The following is a 21,986-nucleotide window of genomic DNA, read 5'->3' on the forward strand; positions in this document are numbered from 1 at the left end:
AGTGACTTGGTCACTCTGGTGAGCATTTTGACCACTGAAAGCTCACCGAGTCGCGGCCTCGTGATTTGACCAACAGTCAGAACGACACATCGGTCAGGATGTTTGGAGGAGAAAAAGAAAATCTGAGGAGCGGTTGACCTTTCCACAAGTGATTACATCTCCGTCTAAAATAGCTCAGCGTTGGGGAAGATCCAATTTTTGCCTCGGTATTTATGAGAGAGACACAAAATTTGGAGCCGCGTCAGTCTGCAGTCATTTCTTTAGTTAACATCATTTGAAAAGTCACCCTGTCAAGCTCATTTGGTTCATCATAGATTATATAATTTATTTATCTTATTTTTAGATTAACTGCTTGTGGCTAGAAAGATAAAATAGAAAGATTGAAAAGTGAGAACCTTAAACTTTTTTTTTTCTTTTTAAATATGCTTCATGTAAGATATAAGATATGTAAGAAGACCGATGGAGCTTTTATATCAACTAAATATAAAGCTACACACGGGATTATCTCCGCATGAGGACAGGAAGCTCGAGGACACTGGAAGCACGGCTCATCTGACTGATACATATTTACCAATATGTCAAACTTCTCATTTGAATTAGAGCTGAGAACTGCAATATATATATATATATATATATATATATATATATATATATATATATATATATATATATATATAGAGAGAGAGAGAGAGAGAGAGAGAGAGAGACAGAGAGAGAGAGAGAGACTATATGTGCTTTGCATCATCCATCCATGGCTGCTTCTAAGAATAGACGCACTTTAATGCAGTAATGCAGTGAGTTACAGCATTGTGTGGAGCGCTTCCGAAGAGAGGCGCCGTGACGGCGCCGCGATGATGCACCGGCACATCTAGATAATTGCGAAATTTGTGGGAGTGTCGTTTCAAGTATGCAAATTTGGCATTTTAGTAGAGGAGGAAACGAGAAAATACAAAGAGGGTAAAAATCAGTGACAAACCTCTAAAATGGAGTCTAAATGCCATCGGGAAAGGCTGGCCCCAGACAGGGGAGGGGGGAGGGGTGTTTCACATTTTAAGTTATTATTATTGTTTCAAGAGATGTATTTCCCATCACTCTTTCATCCTCCACCTCGCCATCTTTTGTTGCTACATTCATCACGTCTCGTTCTCTAAATGTGGCAGCCTGACAGTGCAATCGTTGTGGGTCTCTTCTGACGCTCTCAATTATCAATTTGGTTGCAGCTTGAACCGCGGAGACTGTTTGCAAATCCCACAGTTATTTGCAAAAAAAAAAAAAAATTCCTCTCCAGAGCTGATAACACTAACACTGGACTAAGCTGTGCTATTATCCATCAGTAGGCTCTGTTGTCTCGCGGCGTGTTTGCAGTGTCAACATAACAGAACGAGTCCCTGCGTGACCTCATCAATACAGAACGGAGGCGAGAGGAGCGGGACGGTTTCCTCCCGTCACCTCGCAGGAAGCAAACCGTGGGGAAGATTGGCTTTGTTTATAGCGGTGATAAATGTTTAGGCTAAATATACAGACAATGTTTTCCCTGGCTTTTTTTTCTGGACACCATGGTGTCACGGCAACCCTTGCAGCTCTTGAGCCATTATTTTGGCGTGTGGATTTTGCCCCCCCCCCCCCCCCCCCCCCCCCCCCCTCATGCACATCAGGAGAAAGTCTGTGCTTTCTCTCCCGATTTGTTATTCTTCTGTCAGTGGCCGTTGCAGTCGTCGGGACGGACTTGGAAGCCGAAAGCAAAACTTCAAATGAGCGTCTTGATTCTGTGATTATATGTGATTACATCAAATGCATGACATCTGTGTATTCAGCAGTTCGCCACCCAGCTTGTCGCCGAAGACTTGTCTCCCTATTGTCAGAAAGTTTCCCACACGACAGAAAACATGGTGGAAACTTTCCTCGTGGCCCTCGCGCTGAACTCGGGATGTGTATTCTAACTTTTTTTTTTTCTTTTTGTGTGTGTGAGCGAGGACAAGAATACAAACTGCAAGAGATCTTATTGTTATTAACTCCTAAAGCTTATGTAAATGACTAGATGCTGTACAAAAAAAAAAAAAACTATTTAGAAAGCATTGTATTGCCTATTATTCTTTGGATACGGAGGACATTGTGAGCGGACGGGCATTCAATTAACTTTTTTGGCGAACTTGTCAAACTCATAAACCGAAATCATTGGGAAGAATAGCTGTGGTTTATTAGCGCCGCTCTCATCGAGCGCGCAAATCCGATAGATTCTCCCTTATTAAGAAAAAAAGAAGAAGAAGAAGAAGTAGCACGGGCGGATTACGATACTGCAATTCACCGACAGAGCGACAACATTGGTCGGTGTTTGTGCGATCGTAATCCAATGTGGAATGCGTTTCCAGCTCCGCTCCTGCACACCTTCAGTCTAAATGATGATGAAAGAAAGGACGTTGAAATACTCCACTAAATGAGTAATGGGCGTCTTGAATATCTCAAGTTTAAAGTTTCACGTCGGTGCTGGAGAAAAGATGTCAGGGATCATTAAAAGCAGCAGGAATCTAAAACTTGGTTGGGATCCACCCACCACATCAAAAGTTACATTTCTCAAGTAAAAACTGAAGAAGCTTTGGATGAGATGATACTGAGCACTGAGCAGAAACTATGAAATCCATATGTACACATAATTTACTTCAGAAAAGTCAAATGCACTAAAAAACAAAACTATGCAGACATCTAAACAAAGCAAAGGAAAAGCAGAATATTCTGATTTGGGAACATCTTGACGTTGAACCGGAACAGAAATCTGCTGCTTTTGAAAATTTCTTCCATGAAAACTAAAAGCCTTAAAGACATACAATACAAGGATGTTTTGTTTGGACAGACACGCAGCCTCGTGAACCCGATGTCACATTGTCATATTTTACTGTAACACCGAAACAGAACGTCACGATCTTTAACGATATTAGCAAAACATTTGATCGTTTTTTGCATTTTTGTTTCAGAAAAGTTCTGCGTTTACACAGCAACATTTTGAAAACAGGCCTGCAGCCTGTTATGAATCTAAATACTCCATGAATAATCAGATTTAATTAAAACACATTTTTTTATTTTAACAAGATGTTCAGTAGGAGGTTTAAAATAGATTTTTATCAATCAAGACGCCACAAATTTGATAGATGTACCTCGGACAGACGTTATGCTGGCAAATGTCTGCAGGGAGAAAATAGGCTCCAGCTGGAAAAGTCCAACTTTCAGATGAAGTTCGTTCTACCCAGAGAGACCAGGAAGTGAATATCAACGTGAACCCAAAGTAAGGGAAACACAGTTTCACTTAAAAATATCGCTAATATCATCTTCTGATGCTGACGAGGACAGAGCAAGCCCACTCAAGCAGATGACTGCCTTGCTCAAGGGTAGAGTGCATGCAGAACACACTTCTTCACACACACACACACACACACACACACACACACACACACACACACACACACACACACACACACACACACACACACACACACACACACACACACACACACACACACACACACACACACACACACACACACACACACTACTCACTGAGTTCCGAGATGCTGCCCACCCTGGTAGCCAACAAGCACTGTTCCACCGAGCGCAGCTCAGACTGACTGTAGGCGTTTCCCTCTGCACTCTTCCCCGCTCGCTGCTGCTGCTGGTCCCGGTGAAGAGTGACTCCCTCGGGGAGGCTGAGCACACCTGAGGAGACAGGAGGAGCACATCAGTTTTTGATGAGAATCAAAAACTGTGAAAGGACAATAACAGGGCAAGCTGCAGGTTGCATTTCCGAATGAGAACCGATAAGAGAATCAATAAAGAATCGAATCATTACGCAAGATCAAAAATGTAATCCTCAAAATCTTATAAATTCTCATCCCTACTCATCCCAACACACTTGTTTTGGTTCATGATGGGAATTTGAAAAGATTCAAACGACTTTATTCAGGCCCCGTTTATGTTTTCGAGTGAAAACGCAAAACTTCAAAGTCACTGAAAGCGCAACGTTTTGATAATGGTTCCCAAGGTAGAATTTTTGAGAATGCCCTGATTCAATCTCTGCGTTAGATGGCGGAAACGCTGCTACTGCGCATGCGCACCACAGTCGTAGTAATTAGTCGTTCTGCACATGCTCAGTCGATGGACAATAGGAACAATGTTTTCCTGCAGAGTGTCTATGCGACTGTGTCCATATTATCCTGGGACTTGGTTTTATAGTTGGGAGTTGTAAGAGCAACAACCTTTCAGACGTGTTGGATGTTGTGCATAATCATTCGTGTCGAGAGCGAGAATGTGACAACGGAAACAATGGAGCCTGTACAAAGTAGTAATTATGCCTTCCAGTTACACCTGCTAGAGACATTTCCCAGAGGTTATAATGATGAATATTCCAAAGGAAGGTTTCGTTATTCCCACCGAGTGACGAGGCAGATTCTCCATTTCGCTCGGCTGACAGTCTCTTATCCCTCTGCAGCCTGACGCTTCTCCCTTCTCAGTGTTTGCAGGGCGTCAAACTCATGGAATGGCTAAAAGCTCTCTGCTTAGGATCGTCTATAATCACCGAGAGAAAAGCCGCTTGGGTTTTTAACGTCTCCTCTCACATATTCCCGCTGCTAATTCAACGCACATTTTGCCTGCAGAAAAAGACATTCTTTATTCAAGTTGTGGGAGAAGACAGTCGCCTGAAGGACAATTTATTTTACTTATCCCTAATGACACATGAAAAATTCTGGTAAAATTAGAGAGGGCGAGAGGGTTCAGCAAAAGGAGAGGGGATATGGATTCTGTCTTTGCGCTTGAGGGGAAAATAATCCAATGCTTCTGAGAGCTCATCTAAAACTACCGCTTCACCTTTGTGTGCCTCCAACAAGCAGCGAAATTGTAATTAACATTAACATCTGTTCATTTACAGAGTGAAGGCCATCGAGGAATGTAATAAAATATATTTAACATATTAAGTCTAATGTCCCCTGAGATCCCAAACTCCAACTGGTATAATATAGACTCAGACTGACCCTGAATTTTTGACATTTGGGCATCAAAACCTTATCGGTTTCTCTTTGAGTAACAGAAACCGGGCGCGCAGACACACTTCCAAGACATTTCCACAAGGCATTAAGGAGATATTATGTTAATGGCGACAGAACAGATGGATGATCAAACAAGCAGAAAACATAATACCTCCAGCTCCCAGCTGCCAAAAGGTGAAGGCACGATAATCTGTGCTTTGCTTTTTATTTTATTTTATATGCTCTATTTTTTTTAAGTACTTGAATTGTGTCATAGCTGTCTCACAGTGTTTTTCCCCCCCTTGCCGTCCACGCTGCACCCTGTCCTTCACGCAGCGTTTGCCGAGTTTGATCCTAACCCTAAGAAGAGGCACGGATGCTGAAGTGTTTTGTGCAGCTTCGATGAAAATGATGAAGAATAATTGTAGCCTCAAAAATGCCGCCTCATGCTCTGTGATGGAGGGGAACTGATGCAATATTTTCTCTCAGACCCGTAAAGTTTTCAAACAAAAATAATAACGCCGGGGACAAAACTTGGTTTTCTTTTCTTTTATCTTCATCCCCTTTGCGTTCTTTTGTCGTTCCTTTGAACAAAGAGCAAGGGAGTTCTTTAAAAGTGCTGCTTTCAAAGGGAACACTTTAATTTAACTACATGTTACAGTTTGCGAATCACGATAAATTATATAACTAATAAAAAAAATTCAAAACACCCCGGCGTGGTGTAAACATCTGGAAATGAGATTCTGGGTAATGAGTCACAGTTGCTTATGAACCGGCAAACAGAGCAGCTGCTCGGTAATCGTGGCGACGCTTCACCTCATGTTCAGGTGAGACCAGAGACCTGCCGAGGACCTGCAGCAACCCTGAGGCGACGGGGGGGGGGAGACCGCCCGCTGTCAGCTCGTCACTGAACCCATTTCCTCCATTTCATCCCTTTCATCCAGAGACAAACCAGAAAGAAAGAAACCGTCTCAATCAAAAACACCTACTTTATGCTTCCATTGCGCTCAAAGCGCCGCCGTCAGAGAGCAGTTGTCCAAACTGCAGGACGTCTAACGCCCGGCACGCCTCCCTCTCACTTTCCTCTCACGTCATTATACATCACAGTAAACAGCCCGCTCGGTGTGTGTCGACAGGCTCCGTCTCCATAAAGCTTTTCATGTGTCCAGATGACATGTCCAGCTGTGACTCAGCGGAATATTGCATCGCGGTTGTCATGGCTGTCACGAAGGATAAAGGCGGTTTTCGTCGGCTTTCATCTTATGGCGCCATCTGAATGTTTTATGTCTGTTTGACTTTGGTCGGATTCCGTCTTGCAATCCTCTATAGGATTGACCCGTATGCCGTGGAGTTGCTGCACACAATGTATAACACAGGAAGGGAAATCTATTAGGATCCGACTGGAGGCAAACGTCATCTTCGGAAAAGAATGATTTAGAAGCTTTACTCCTTTTCATTTCAACCGATTTAGAGTTATAGCACCCCGTATACAACTGTGCCAATCCTACAAATAGGAGGTAACTGGTGGTGTGTGGGCCACATGTGACTCGCATTTTCATTCTTTGCTGCCTGAAAGTCAAATTCTAAAAAAACTCACAGGTGATGGGAGAAGGAGTGTCATTGGACATTGTGTTAAAGGTACCTATTAATATTAAACAATAGAGAGAGAAAATCTATTACATGCATGTATATATCAAAAGTACCAAGTCAATATAAAAAAATCAGTTGTAAAACTTCTTTGCACATCTCTGACGTTGAAGTGTTTGGCCTCCTGGCAGTGAAGGTGACATTTTCCAGGCTTTTACAATGATCTATGATTTCATTCAGAGTCAGTGATGTGCTGCAAGACTGAGTCCTAAACATCATCTTTGTACTTACACCCGTTTTAGATGAGCTTTTGGTTTTTGATGGCTTAAACTGAGAGTTGCACGTTATTGTACGACATGCAAACTCTGCTCAAGTTTATGAAAGCAAGTCTTTACTTAACCACAATTTTGTCATTTGACATTTGCATAAACACGATAAAACAAAATGTTTTGTATGTGCACTTTTGTGAATTTCTCTTGGAGATCATTAAAGTATTTATCTATCTATCTATCTATCTATCTATCTATCTATAACTCTGTATTCTGTGCATCATTTACTAAAGAAACTCCCGATACATTTGAGCAATCAAATTATGTGTTATAATACATTATTAATATATATAATGGCTGTATTACTCAGTAAACTTAGCTTTGAATTCAATACGACAGTGGAGCAACACCGTTACAGTAAAAGAGTAAAAACATCAACTGTGAAAAAAAAAAATACAAATCGCTATGACTGGGTGCCACTACTCCTGAAGAAAAAAGAAAAAAAAGTGTACAAACACATTACTGTAACATTGGAGCTCTTAACTGTCCGGCTCCTTAACCTTGGTCCAGGGGAATAGCAGGACCAGCTGACAGTGAAGTGGCGGTTGCTCTCAGGATGGACTGAGGCAAGGTGAGTCACTGGCTCTCTGTGGCCTAATGCGAGCCGCTGTCCGCCCTCGGGGGGGGGCTGATGGAGCTCTTACATGGCGGGCAGCTGGCCACTGCGGCTGCACTCCCTTTCTCTGTGTTTACGTGAGTATATCTCCGCGCTCACGGCGCCATGTCACCGTGCAGGAAAAAAAAACCTCTCAGGAAAATGTGGCGTTTTTTCGTGTTTTCAAAGTACAGTTGCAACCCCGCAATGAAGTTGTTTACTTGTTGTCATCACGTTGATATACCGACGTGTTATAGTCACATAGGGTTTTACATATATATTTATATATGAGTGAGATGTGCTGTTGGGCACCTGCCGCTCTTTTACACAGTGCTGTTCGCCATATGGCAGCTATTCAGTGTCAGCGACGAGAGGAGAGGAGGGTGGATGATCCTCCAGGCACGGCGCTGTCACTGGAGAAGAAGTAATGAGTACAGGAGCTCCCATTAAGATGTCACTGAATGCACCTCAGTCATATTCCGTGGTAAACAGCTGCAGAGGCCTATTGTATGACACAATATCTATTACACACATTATGTTACGTCAGGAAAAAAAGAAACCTAAATGTTAAGAAAAATGCCAAATCGCAAGTTCACTTGGAAATTTAAAGTGTTATGATGTAATTGGATGGTGAAATAATTCATAATGCTTTTTTTTTTGTTGCATTTTGAGCAAGAGCTTAAAAAAAAACCTCTTAAGATAGCATTTACTTACTTTGTGCACTTGCTTTTAGTGCAATTATAGAGGACAAGAAAAACCACTCCATCCACCCACCAACTCAGCAAACTTCTATTTCCAAGTAGAATGATTTTCTAGGAACAAAATAAACCTAAAATACATTTATTTAGCATCAAATATTTAATTCAATATGAGAGCGAAATTTATTTTCATTTCCCTGTTCAAATAGGAAACGATAAAGTGAAGAGGTGGTTGTCCTGTTCTGCTTAATAAATAATAACCTTCTTCTTCTGTGGTTGTTACGGCAATGCAAAAAAGCTCATTAGTCATTATGGGTCAAGGCCTTCCACAATGTTGATATGAAGACCAAAGGCTTGAACATTACAGCAACATTACAGTACTGAGCATGAAAATGTGAGTGAACTCAAGTTTCCCTTTGACTCTGATAACATGAAATATTCGTTCAAAGTCCACAAGAAACTTGTCGTTTTTACTTATTTTCCTCTGGTCTCTGCTTTATGGCATCTTGTTTAACGCTCGGACAGTTTTCCACGTATCCCCCCACTTACAGTACTTACAGTGAATATAGCAACATGACAAACCTCTCTATTTTTATTTTCACAACATTTGTCTGCGTCAGCTTGTCAGAGGCCAAAACTCCTGTAGTTTACATCCACTGACTCATCTCAGGATTGACTCCAGCGGGGAGGCAGGAAGGCTGACCTCAATGTGGCTACTACCCTGCATTTAAATCTATTTTGGAGGGGCACACAGGCGAGAAGTACACCCCCCCACACACCCCACACCCCCCAAAACATATTTCAGCGCTGCAGGATCACTGGCGTGGGTTTTTTTTTTTTATATGAGGAGATAAGACACACAAAAACAGCCGAGCGGAGCATCAACTTGGCAAATCCTGCGGAGGCAGGTGCACTAAAGCAGCGCTTGGATGAACACGACGTACCTGAGATTAGATTTTTTATTTTTTTTGTATAGCATCGGATTGAAAGTGACAGTCAGAAGGACACCATATAAAAAGATGGGAAGAAGTTGTTAAAAAATAAATAACTAATTTCTTTTTAAAGCAAATGTCGTGATAACTATTGCAGAAGATGGCTTTGCTGCATTGGCTCGAAAGAGTTAATCATATTGTCACTGGGCATGGATGGCAGTAGTGCTGCCCCGCACGAGGCTCCGTCTCTGTTCTGCCAGGCCAGATGGCCACCATATGTATACCAAGCCAGTGATCATAGAGGGAGACATAGGCCTGGTGGAAAAGCAGGAAGCAGACTCGTAACGTGTGCTCGGCAGCATTCGAATGCCTTCCTTGCTTTCTTTAATGGCCACTTAATTCATACAGAGTAATCATAACCGCGTGTTGAGCTGAAGAGGTGGAGGTGTGAATATGAAACTGGCAATTTTTCTTCACAGGGAGCGTTTGCAGCCTGGGGAGACTGTAAATCTCCAAAGGTACAGTTGGTTTTTGGCTCTCAGGTGACCACAGAATCAAATGAGCCCGCCACAAGACTTTAATGAGTTAGCTCTACCCAAGCCGCAGGGGCATCACGGCGGACCGTGCAACTACAAATCCTGAGAGAAAATATATTAACATTTGCAAACGCTGTGAAATGAGGAAACTGTCTGAGAGGAAAGGTATGTAAACACTGGCTGACCTACAAACGTTGTGCACGGGGCTGCAAATGCGCAGTCAGAAAATGACAAAAGGCGCTAAAAACAAATCGTGCCGCACACAAAAACTTGACACGCACACACACACACACATAACTATTGGTAATCATCCCGGGCACTTCATGTCCGCTCGAAGTGAAACGTGCTTCTCTGGTAGAACAATGTGTTCGGCTGAATCCAAACACAAAATTTCCTCTTCCTCCGTGTTCACAGCGGTCTGCTCCAGATCCCCTCGCCCTCCCCGGTACACACAACTGAAGGAGATTCCAAGTTCGCGTCCTGATGTGTTCTTACACACACGTCTGAGTAAAACCGCCAGAGGAAATGTGCTCCGACTGTGGGTTCAGGTTTATTTTTGTTTTTGAGATCATCAGAGGGGAGAGTCCATTGTAAACACATCAAACCTCTTCGTCTCTTAGTTTTTAGAGACAATTAGGCTCAGATGCACAATCAGTCCCGTCTTGACACGCGTTCTTAGGCCCCAGAGTAGACCGACATGCAAATTGTGGTGATATCCCAATTAAGAGAAACAATTAAACACTCAAATCTCAAGTATTTTGGGGGTTTTGTATCCAGTGAAGTACCTCCCCTGTTAATAACAGATGTTCACTGAAAAGACGAGCCCAAATGGGAACTTTGACGTGCGGATATGACGTATTGGTAGTAATACAACCCAAACCTGCACTTCTGTCAGCATGACCATCATTATTATTCGGGGTAGTTACCGGGGGGATTTATCCCTGCAAGAAGTGAACGAGCGTCTCGGTTCAGAAAAGCAGAGATTAATCCTTGAGGTTCCCTCGATAAGAGAAAATCCAGTGTCGTAGCACTGAATCACCCGACACACGTGTTAATGGACGGTGTAAACCAGCGCTAAGAATGACAAGAAGCTGTTTCTCATTCCGAACTACACTTCTCCGGTAGTGCATCATAGGTGATATCAGAAAATCTGGAGAAACGTCTTACGATTGACACACACCTACTCAATGTCATTGACACAGTCCTGCCCTTGAATGTGTTTGTAAGCTTGTGGGTGTTTTCTTGAGGACCTCGACGTCGCACCTGAGACATTTATTTAAGCAAGTATTTCATCTTCTGGAGAATGTTCCGTTACACCAGACAGGCCCTTTGGCGAGTTTACATGTTACAGCATGTTAGAAGTGTACTTCTGCCTGTTGAAGATCCTTGAGACTGAGGGACGCCCACCGTTTCACATCTTCTTCAAGGACAAAAAAAAACCCAACAAATGCTTAAATCGTCCAGTAAAAATCCTTGTGTCACCTTGACGCCCTCTACTGTGGTGCTGTTTCCTTCACTCATGTGGAAGGGGGGGGGGTTTGAATTCTTGGTTGAATTCACACCTCGTCATTGAAAAAGCAAAACAGTTTCGTCGGACATGAAAGAAGAGTCGTCCGAGAGATATATTCGCTTTAAGGTCGATGGTTTTACACAGATTGTCTTGGTCTACGTCACCAGGCTGCAGCAGTAACCTCGCTTCGTTTTGAACAAAGAAAAACTACAAATCGCAGCTGCTACACTGCGAGAATAAAATAATGACCAGTTATATTCAGTAGGTCAGGATAGTTCCTTCAAGAGTTCACTTCAGGCGCTGAACTCACTGACCGTTCTCCGTTTGCATATGGAGTATGTATTACAGTCTGAAGCAAACAATGTGAAGCAGCTTTTAGTTCCTGCGCTCCTCACTCGTCCAACGAGCTTCCTGAAATCCTGACGCCTGCTGAAACAATCACTTCTTTTAAATCAGGACTCGAAACATTGTTATTTACGAAGGCTTCCGGATGAACAATAGATTTTACTTACTTTAGGAAATTCACGACCAGAGAGTTTATTCAGAACATAACACAGTGACTTTCCTGGGCATTGATGCATCCTGAGTGGTAAACAGGTGATAAAGGTTGAGCGTTCAGCTGAGACACTGTGGCGTCAACGTATCACTACAGGCAATATGGAAATAGCAACACGCACACGCACGCACACACACACACACACACACACACACACACACACACACACACACACACACACACACACACACACACACACACACACACACACACACACACACACACACACACACACACACACACACACACACACACACACACACACACACACACACACACACACACACACACACACACACACACACACACACACACACACACACACACAGAAAAGCAAAGCAAAGCAAAGCAAAGAGCTAAAATAAGAAGACAGACACGGGAACTCAAGCAAAAACTCACTCGGAAATACATAGTATACAGGTCATCATCACACAACGGGGCATGAATTCAAACACACACACACACACATACACACACACAGACGCAGGACTTGTGACGGGTGACTGACGCTCAACAACGGGCACCACAAGAATTACATAATCTTCTTCAATCAGAGGGACACTAGCCTCCCTGCGGGCTGCGTGTTCCTCAAACCCGAGGTCGCGGCTCTTTCGCTATTATTTCCCTCTTTTCATCTCATTTCTTCTGTCGGGGGGGGGTAATAAGTCTGCGTGTAAAATCCATGAGATGCACGCTTCCCTCCGGATGCTTTCCAGACAATGCTGGCAATCAGCAGCAGCAGGGAAAGAAAAAAAAAAAAAATCTGAAGCCACCGTGCCGTAATCTCTTTGCTCGTCCTGCATCGCTTCTTCGTGGAGCTTTTCAGGAGATCCCTTGAAAAAAGGAAGCGTATTTTCTCACAACAATCACCTGACAAAATATGATAGAGGCACGGGACAACAATAAAGAGTTTTTTGATTTGGTCTCTTGCTGAACAGTAAAATCAAGGACTGAGTTTGAAAAACAAACAAGAAAAGCCTCAACTTGTGTCAAACAGACAGTTATCTGGCTAAATGGGACAATATTTCTGAAGTAATTGGTCATTTATCACTGAGGGCGCTGGAGTAATTAAAGAATATGACTCATGTCATGAAATGAGACTTTCTGCGGGGGGATATTTTTCCTCTGGGTCATTTTTAAAAGGCGATGACTTCATATCCGCTTGTAAACGCTTCCCAGTGAAAATACTCCATAGACATACAGCAAATTGCAAAAACAGATAAGATGTCTCATAATTAAAGCAGAGTGATACCGTCACTGCCGGGTCCTGAGCCTCTTTTCGAGGTGGATATTCCCAGAAAGTGGGCGGCGTGTTTACGAGAGTGCGAAGAGAAAGGGATCGTGATGTTTGCCAACTTTTATACAAGAAATTATATATATATATATATTGTTTTTAACAGGGGCGTTGCAACACTCGCATAGACTCGTCTCTCATAGGAGGGAATACCTTTCACACTCTCCGTCTTTGAATGTGAGTCGTTTCACAGGAACAGATGAAACAACGCAGCGAATAACACATTTGCAATCGGGGTCAGTGAGGTTGATTCAAGGTATTCTGGGCAAAGACGCACGGGGATGAGTGGCGACAGAAGGAGTCTGCTCAGTGGAGAATCTACAGGAAAATGTGATATTAGAAAAATGTCTCATCGGAGACACCGAGAAACTGTGGTGATATTATCTTTTCTCTGAATATCATCAAGAAGTGCCATTAAATGAATTGGACTCATTCCAGAGTCACAAGACACTCCAAGTGTGTATCGATCAGCTGCTCGTCATCGTACCCAACAAACTTTTACTGTCGCACCATTTCATGGAGAAAAAAAAATCCAGCTATTCTCCTCTTTCATTTTGAACATGTCGTTTGGGGAGCGAAGTAGTTTAATGCTGAGAGCCATAATCAGCCTTCAAGGAAGCAATAAAACATATCTATGTTTCATTGATCAGATGCGTAATACAAAATAGTCTAGTCGTCCATTTTCGATGCCGGTTTATGCACTGCAGGTTTGTGGGTGGCTCGAGCTGAAATTGTTTTGAAATCGATGTCCCACTAGTGGGTGCTGTTGTTTGTTTTTGTATTGAAACCCCACATACACACATGCAACAGAGAAGAGTAGGCTTTAAATGCTAACGATGTGTAAACAGACACCAAAAACAAGAGTTTTTGCGTTTTACCATGAAAACAGTGTCGTGTAAACAGGGCCTGAATCGGTAAGTTAACCGGTAACCTTTTGCGTTACCCATTGACCTCAAAGCTTTTTAGTACTGTGGAAGGAAACCAGAGATCATGCCCACTTTACAGGACTCGAACCAGGGAACTGAGAGCTCACCAGTGCACCAGCATGCTGCCAACATACTGTATATAGAAGCTCCTAAACATTTAAATCTTCAAAAGAATTTTGCCACAAAATGACTAATCAGCATGTAAATAAGCCATAAATGTCTTATTTATGTCGTATATATAAACACAGTGAGAAAATGTTAATATTTAATCACCAGACCATGTGGAAAGCAACATTACAAATTAGCTGTCTTCTCTTATGTATTTTAAATCACTCATCTCAATCCAGCTTTTTTATTCGCGCACTTTGTGTGCATAATTTTTTTTCCGAGATCAACTTGGACTCGCTAACCATAAAATATACCCCCACCCCCTCCTGGGAGGCTGCAGGCTGGCAGGAATAATCTGATAACTGCTGCCATTCCGGCAGACGAGTGAGACCCCGGCCATCTTCTGCGTCACAACAGAGTCACGACAGGCGAGCCCCGCTCCCTCATCCCTTGTTTGTTTCCTTTAATGCCGAATTACTGCAGTCGCAGCAGGCTGACAGGCCAGTTATCAGCCTCCTGCAAGAAAACATCCTGCTCAGTGCGAAACGCCAAAAGGCACTGCTCCAGGTGTGCGCATTTAGATTAGGGACGCAAATGGCAAGGACTCGTCCTACTCGATCATTGTTAACATTATGGATCAGTCTTCGATTAATCATGTCTGTCAAGGACGTAATAAAACCATCAGCATGTATTTATCTGTTAGCATGTCTGTTAGCAAGATATGTCTGCATTGATTTTGGAGAAATTTACACCACAGATAGATATTAGGCCATGGAAGATTCCATTCAATTTTGGAGATGGTCCAGATTCCGGATCAGGATTTCATTCTATAGTTTTACGTCAAAACTACATGGACCTTTGTTGGATGTCAGACATCTGTGATTGATCTTGTTATTAAAAGCATGTGGAAATTGTATCAATAACAAACAATATCATGCATCCTTTTCTGTTAAAGCAACAAAGCATTTCCGGAACAACATGATATATATATGTATATATATGTATCATCTCATGAATTTCTCATTGTGCATCAAATAGACAAAGTCACTGCATATTGAAAGTCATGATATTAATCAGATGAATAAAGTTGTCATTTGATTAATTGTTCCCATACCTAATACCTTTATGTGTAAGTATGTGCGGTAAAACCCAAGAAGTGGCTCCCTGCCAGTCAAAACACTCTTTCTCCTAATATTGTTATTATTACTACTGAAGAATAGGCTGAGCGAGTCTCTGCCTTTCTCGTCAGCATGCTGATTCATAACTCTTCCCGGAGTTGTTTCGGGGTGGGAGACCGACAATTTATGAGGCATGGAGCTCTAAATTGCTCCATAATTGTTTAACTCACCTCGTGTAATCTATCATTTTGACTTTGTAAAGTGGCTGCGTGGAGCGCAGACACCGACTGGAAGTGGGCCATGCCTGGCAAAGAAAGATGAGGCCTGGGAGGGACCTGGGGCAGGGGGGTGGGGGGGGCTGCTCCCTGTTGCTTCCCTGCTTTACCGCTGCCCCTCCTCCAGGGGGGGGGGGATGACCCTCACCGCTCAGGGACTCTGCCAGCAAATATCCCCGCCGCTTCAATCATGAGAGGGCGTTCGCGTCCGACGTGTAATCATTCAATTTTCAACACTGCTCAAAACCTCAGGGAAAGCGCCCCGGTGACCTCAGCTCCATTGCTTATTATGGAAAATGTGGAAAGTCTGACAGAAAGACAATGGGCCCCTTTGTCAAGTCCTGCGAGTGCACATCTGCACTCATAGGAAGGGATGAACATTAGCCAGGCTGCACTCGGGCAATTTGTCACGTCACTCACAAAATCGGATGCGCAAGCTCATCTTTAACAAAAATGTAAATTGAAACAGAACATTAAAGAGAGAGCGCGTTTACTTGTCCATCACAGAGATTAGTCAAACAGATGTGATCAGAGTTTTTCGCTGGTCGTCATCGCCCCGGCAAATGCTCGTAAAAAAAACAAAAAACAAAACAAAAGTGGTGATAAATCATTCGGAGAATATAATTTTATGAAGCTGTAAAGTGTGAACAGCTGTGTTATTCTGACTTGAATATCTTTATTGACAGTCGAATGGCCAAAACTGTACGTGGAGGTAACTTCAATACAGACCGTCTCATCATTCGCTCGCTCTCTCTTCCTCTCTCTCTCTCTCTCTCTCTCTCTCAATCTCTCTATCAAAACAACAACACATCATAAAATACAGTCCAACTTGGTTAAAAGATAATTTTAGAATGAATTTTATTTTTTAATTTTCAAAAAAGAGGAAACTTGAACCCTGTTTATACGACAGTGTTTCAAGACAAAACATAATTTGTGTGTTTTCTTTTCAACAAAATATTGCATTTAATCAGTTTTGAAAATATTGTCCATTTACTCGGAAACAGAAAAATGTGTTTAGCATACGGATGAAACCACATACACTACAATATGCAATATATCCTTTTGCCTTGTGATATCTTGAGCTCAATGGGTTGTATTTCCCTGGTTAAATAAAGTTTAAATTAAAAATACAATGCTATAAACATTAACAATGGGCGGACACGGACATTCGTATGGGCAGACGATGAAGTTTGATTGTTTTTACAGTGACTGTCGACTATAAAACTACCAATTGACTGGGAGTCATGGCACTCTGGAGGCAAACATTGTTCTTATTTTCCATCTAGTGAACATGTGCCGGACAACAACTGTATTAACCACGGCCGCCTGCGCAGTTGCAGCGTTTTCATTAGTCTGAGCTTTTTCAAAAAGTTCGACCGCGGGAGCTGTTTTCTGTGACCCCAAAATGCAAGGAAAGTGTTTGACTTTTCACTTGGCCCCATCCAATTGAAATAATCTATAAAAAATCTAGTAATAAATTAAAAAACATACTTGGAAAACAACAAGAAGCTGACATTTTTGTGACTTTATGACATCAAACAAAGAAAAAAATAAACCCAAGACACCCCCAAGAGGACATCCATTAATACATCTTTTATACCGCTTCATCCTGTTCAGGGTTGCTGGATCCCACCTTAATCTGTTTGGTCACCCTGATTCCACTAATTTCATTTCTCAAGGGAAGCAGAAAACAAATCAAGCAAAAACTACTCCCACTGCATATAAATGACTTCCTGTCAATTCAGTTAATTACTAATGTTAGATGATATATTAGTTCTATTCGCCTTTCACACATTCAAAAACTTGCGTTTAAACCCCAAAAAGCCTCCAAAGCGGATTGTTGTTGCCGGTTAAGACTGTCACTTGTACACAGAATATCTTGCAGCCAAAGTAAGCAGGAATGGTATCCGTTTTGAGGTGTTTCCCCTGCACCAACAGGGTGTCACACGTGTGCAGTGGGTAGGCCGGGTCTCCTGCCGCCTCCTCTGGGTTCCCCTCTACATTTTTTCTGTCTCTCAGGTACACTGGCTCTGCTGTGAAAAGCAAGGAGGAGGAGGAGGAGGAGGAGGCAAGCTGGCAGGGAGCAGCCAATTCAAATCCAAACACATGGACTAAGGGCAGGAAAGTGCACACCACACACACACACACACACACACACATCTGCAGTGTGTGCGCATGCAAAGACACAGCGTCCCTCTTTCCCTCTGTTCCTACTTTAGTCTGCAGAGTTTGTCAGATTCCTACCCCGGCGCATGCCAGGAATATAAATGCAAAAAGGGAGTCATTGTTGAAACGGCCAAGTGCAGCATTAAAACTCTCCTCATAGTTGGCGAGGTGGGGTTCACCTCCAAGTTTAAAACAGCACAACATGGATACTGAAGCCTTTCAAAGGCACAAACAGAGCACAGCATGCACTCTGTAGTACTGAGCTTTCTGACCTTACCTCCATAAACTGCTCCGAGATGAAAGCTCTTTCATGGGAAATACCCAGCAAACACAGCCACGCAAACCGAAAGGCAGCACTTATAAAGGTAACGGCCGTTATTGAGGCCACGTAATAATCTCGTCTTATATTCAGATGCAAACACAAATTAAAATCAGCGGCACGATTTGACAATATACTTTGAACCCACGACGTGCAAAGTCTCCGGAAATGTATTGCATCCACATGCTCAATGTACATTTCTGTTTTTTGTGCACTGTGCATTCCTGCCCTGCAAATTCCAAATGATAGCGTTTTAAATATGAAAGTCAAAGTCAAATCAAGCACTAAAATTCTCAGAAATTGTGCATTAAGCTCTTGTAAAAATCTGAATCAATGGACCGCAGCACAAATGTCAATGAAAAACATAAAACCAAAAAATAAAAATAAAAACAAAAAAACAAAGCCCAGTTACAGCTGATGTGGGTTCGGTACAAGAGAAAGTGCACTGTTAATACCAATATCGACTTTACGTCTTCATATTGTCGCATTTTGGAGCAGCATGAAAACTCTGATATATTCCGAGTTATGTGCTCTTAGTTTCATATCACTCACTTCCCTGAACTGGAAACACTTGATGCAGCATATTTGACATTTTCATTCCACAGACTACGACTATGAAAAGTTGTGTGCAGAATTCGGTACATCCTACATTATGAGTGTTGGGATTATGCGGCAAACTTCATATACAGGCTACGTTCTTTCATCTTGCTTCTCATCAGGCTGATACTTTCCTTAACTCAGTAATTATTAATGGACCATTAAAGTGCGTCTTTGCTGCCCCCCCCCTTTACCAGAAAAGGCTCATGTCCCATCCCGGTGCTGCACGCTACCAGCCTCCCCCTGTCCTGTGGAGGGAACACACAGTTCTCCATCATCACCATCAGGTCAGTCATGCTTAACTCATTAGTGGTAATTAATGTTGGTCAAGTCCCTGGACACCCTCGGCACTTTAGAGTTCAAACCCTAACCCAGATCCCCCCCCCCACATACACACACACACAACCCCCTCCCCTCACCCAGCCGAGCCGGGCACAAGTTGTTTTTCTGCTTGGTTGGCTGTGGCACTTCAGCTTAATGCACTTGGCTGCATAGCCAGAGCTGGAAATTGGCCAAACTGAGAGTGCTTGGATAATATATATATATTTTTTTTTATTTTTATTTTTTTATTTTTTTTTAAATGACCTTTTAAAAAGTGAAGTCAAATCTTTTGTGTACATGAAGGGTTCCTCGGTGCAGAGGAGTGATAGTCTGCCTTTGAAGCGGAACGGCCTTTTGATAGGGCAGCAACGTGTGTCACGCTTCGCTTTCAAAACTGACGCCCGGGATTCTGTGAGGTGTGTCCACGGGCGTCAACACGGCGGCGGTATCGTGACCAAAACCGTTCACATTAAACCGTATTAATTCTCCTCTTCGGGGTTTGTTGAGACGTTCTCGGTGAAGGTGAAGCGTGACGCCTTGTTGTCTGACACCCCCTGGTCCAATCCAAGTCGAGACCAGAGAACTTCCATGGAGACTTGCCAGAGAGCCGGCATATTGTCATCACAGTGACTGGTGGCCCGCTACGGCGCAAGATAATATTTTCTTGCAGTCATTATTAATTGCGTCGAGCAAAGGGAATGTCTGAACTTGTAAGCAGGGGTTTGATTTTTCCTGTGTCTCATCTAGCAAAATGAGAGAGAGGCTCGTCACAGTTTAATATCATGCTGTCAACAGTCTCAATCTGAACGCTTTTATTAATAGAATTGTGATTTTTTTTTTTTTTACCCATACAACCATCTGTTCTTCAGTTACATCTCGCTGCTTTAATGAGTCTTGCGATTGATTTCGGCTGTTTGTGTCACTCGGCGCAAGTCTTTAAGAGCGGTCTCCTCCACAGTTCACTCTCTTATGCATTATATAATGCTGACTTGGCTTCCAGGGGCATTACAAGCCAAGGTCTTGACGGAGGGTCGAAGCACGAATAGAGGGCCTACGCCTTCAAATGAAATCTGCCTTCCAGAGTTTTCGGAAAACACCCGCCGCTGCCGGTTCCAATCATGGGGCGGATCACGTTAAAACTCCTGCTCCCGCCGACGCTTTGTCACTTCTGTTATTTATGTTTTTTGTTTAAAACATTTCCTCCAACAATACCCCCTTTTGAACTGAACCCACCAGTGACCCTCGTGCGCGTGTTGGTGCACAGTAGCGCTACAGTGTCGCCTGAGAACATGTGAGCCGCTCCTCCGTACACAGGGGCGTGTTTCCTCTTGCCCCAGTAGCGTGAGCGTCTGCACACAAGGTCACTAAATGCCCTTTCATGCGATCGTTCTGAAGTGTGGTCGCAGTCCATGTGAATCAGTCCGTGCCACGTCGCATTAGCTACCTTTTGTGTCATCGTGTGCGGGATTGTGCATTCCTCTCGTTCCTCCAGCCACGTCAAAGTGACGGATGAATGACAGTGACGCAGCCTTTGAATATGTCAGGGGCCGTCAGCGGCGTGCATTCGCAATGCAACTGGACGACATCGAGTCATATTGACAAATTAAGTGGGCAGAGGTGTCTTGTTTTTACTCTGCTTTGCAACCTCAGATCCGCACTGTTGACGGCTGAGCTGAAGATGAGGCGGAAGACTGAGCATTAGCTAACTGCTGCTATTGCGCAATCGCAGCATGGCAGTAGTAAATAAGTCTTCTACACATGTACGAGCAGATTGACAATAAAAAACAATGTGCCACCGTTATAACGATCCAACCACATGGTCTGTCCATACGGATGTCCACATATTCTCATTCTCATGTCGCGCATTGTTCTCTACGTCCATGCCTGTGTGGTTTTATAACAAAAAACAAGCAACAGCACCTACTCGTGGGCCAACAGGAAAACTACGTCACTTTCAAGCGCTTGTGTCGTTCCGTGTAAACAAACATCGTCTTTCTGAAACGATGCGTTTTCACTTGAAACTCTGGCGTAAACAGTTTTCAACCCAAATCGCCAGATATTGCTTTTCGGCGTTACTGCTGCAGTTTGTATTTGTTTTTGGTGGCGTAGTCATCCGTCCCTTTGACTCTCACTAGATCTAAACTGCTCATCATGTCACGCCGCCCTTCAATTCAGAGCTCACCTTTGCTCAGCAGCGCATTTAATTTACTCCAACCCTCTCGCACAAACTGTTGTTTTTGTTCTGGTGGAGATAGCGGGGAGAAATGTCCCCGCATACTGTGGCTCTACTTTATTCCTCCTTGTCTTTTTTTCATTTCTGAACCTCAGCAGGGGGGGGGGGGGGGCATCCAGTTCAAACTGATTGATGTTGGGGGGGGGAAAAAACGGAGAGTCTGAATCCAGAGATGCCTCTGCCTTGAAAATAAACAACAAAATTACACCGAGTGCTGCACAGTGACATTTTGATGAAAGAAGATCACACTGTAGATCCATAGAGGTTCATTGCTCAGGACCACATGGGATTGAAGATGGAGAAATATTAAGAATCCTGGGATAGAGAGGCAAACTCAAAACAATTTGAGCTCCTTGTGAAGTCCACACAGTGAAGGCTGAAGGTGAGGCCATTCACTCACCTCACCTCATTCCCTTGTTTTACAGACGGCCACACCCCAAACATTTGATTTATTCCCTTTATTTATAATTTATTGTTTTCTAGTACACTGCTTCACAGAAGTGCACACATTTTTACACTGGAAAACAATCATTGCCACATTTCTGTTGTATTAACTACATATTTCTAGTTTTGAGTTCCCCTGCTGATGGGAGGAGTCGTCCTGCAAAAGTGGCAACAGACCAGAGACTCTTTTATGCCGACGCCCAAGCAATCAGCCATACCATCTTTTGCCAAGGCAGAGGGTTTCTTTTTGAGTTTAGGTAGTTTTCACCATCATTAGTTTGTGTAGTCATTTGCATTTCCCCCTTTTGTGTCTTAGTTGGTTTTACCCAGCCACTAGACAAACTCCGTTTGTTGTGTTAATGTCTCCGTTTGGTGGATATTTTGAGTTTGTTTTGTTGACCTCTTTTCTTGTCAAAGAAACTTAAGTTTG

General features: G+C 43.0%; 1 protein-coding gene across 1 annotated transcript in view; it reads right to left on the bottom strand.

Annotated features, from left to right (window-relative positions):
* The window catches only part of btbd11b (BTB (POZ) domain containing 11b), a 79,028-nt gene that overhangs the window by 21,766 nt on the left and 35,276 nt on the right, over positions 1-21,986 (bottom strand). Inside the window, exon 2 of the mRNA XM_080505479.1 lies at positions 3,550-3,705. Coding sequence (XP_080361605.1) covers positions 3,550-3,705 — 156 coding nt within the window. The remainder of the gene's footprint in view (positions 1-3,549; positions 3,706-21,986) is intronic.

This window comes from Blennius ocellaris (genome assembly GCF_963422515.1).
Source record: "Blennius ocellaris genome assembly, chromosome: 11".
NCBI lineage: Eukaryota > Metazoa > Chordata > Actinopteri > Blenniiformes > Blenniidae > Blennius > Blennius ocellaris.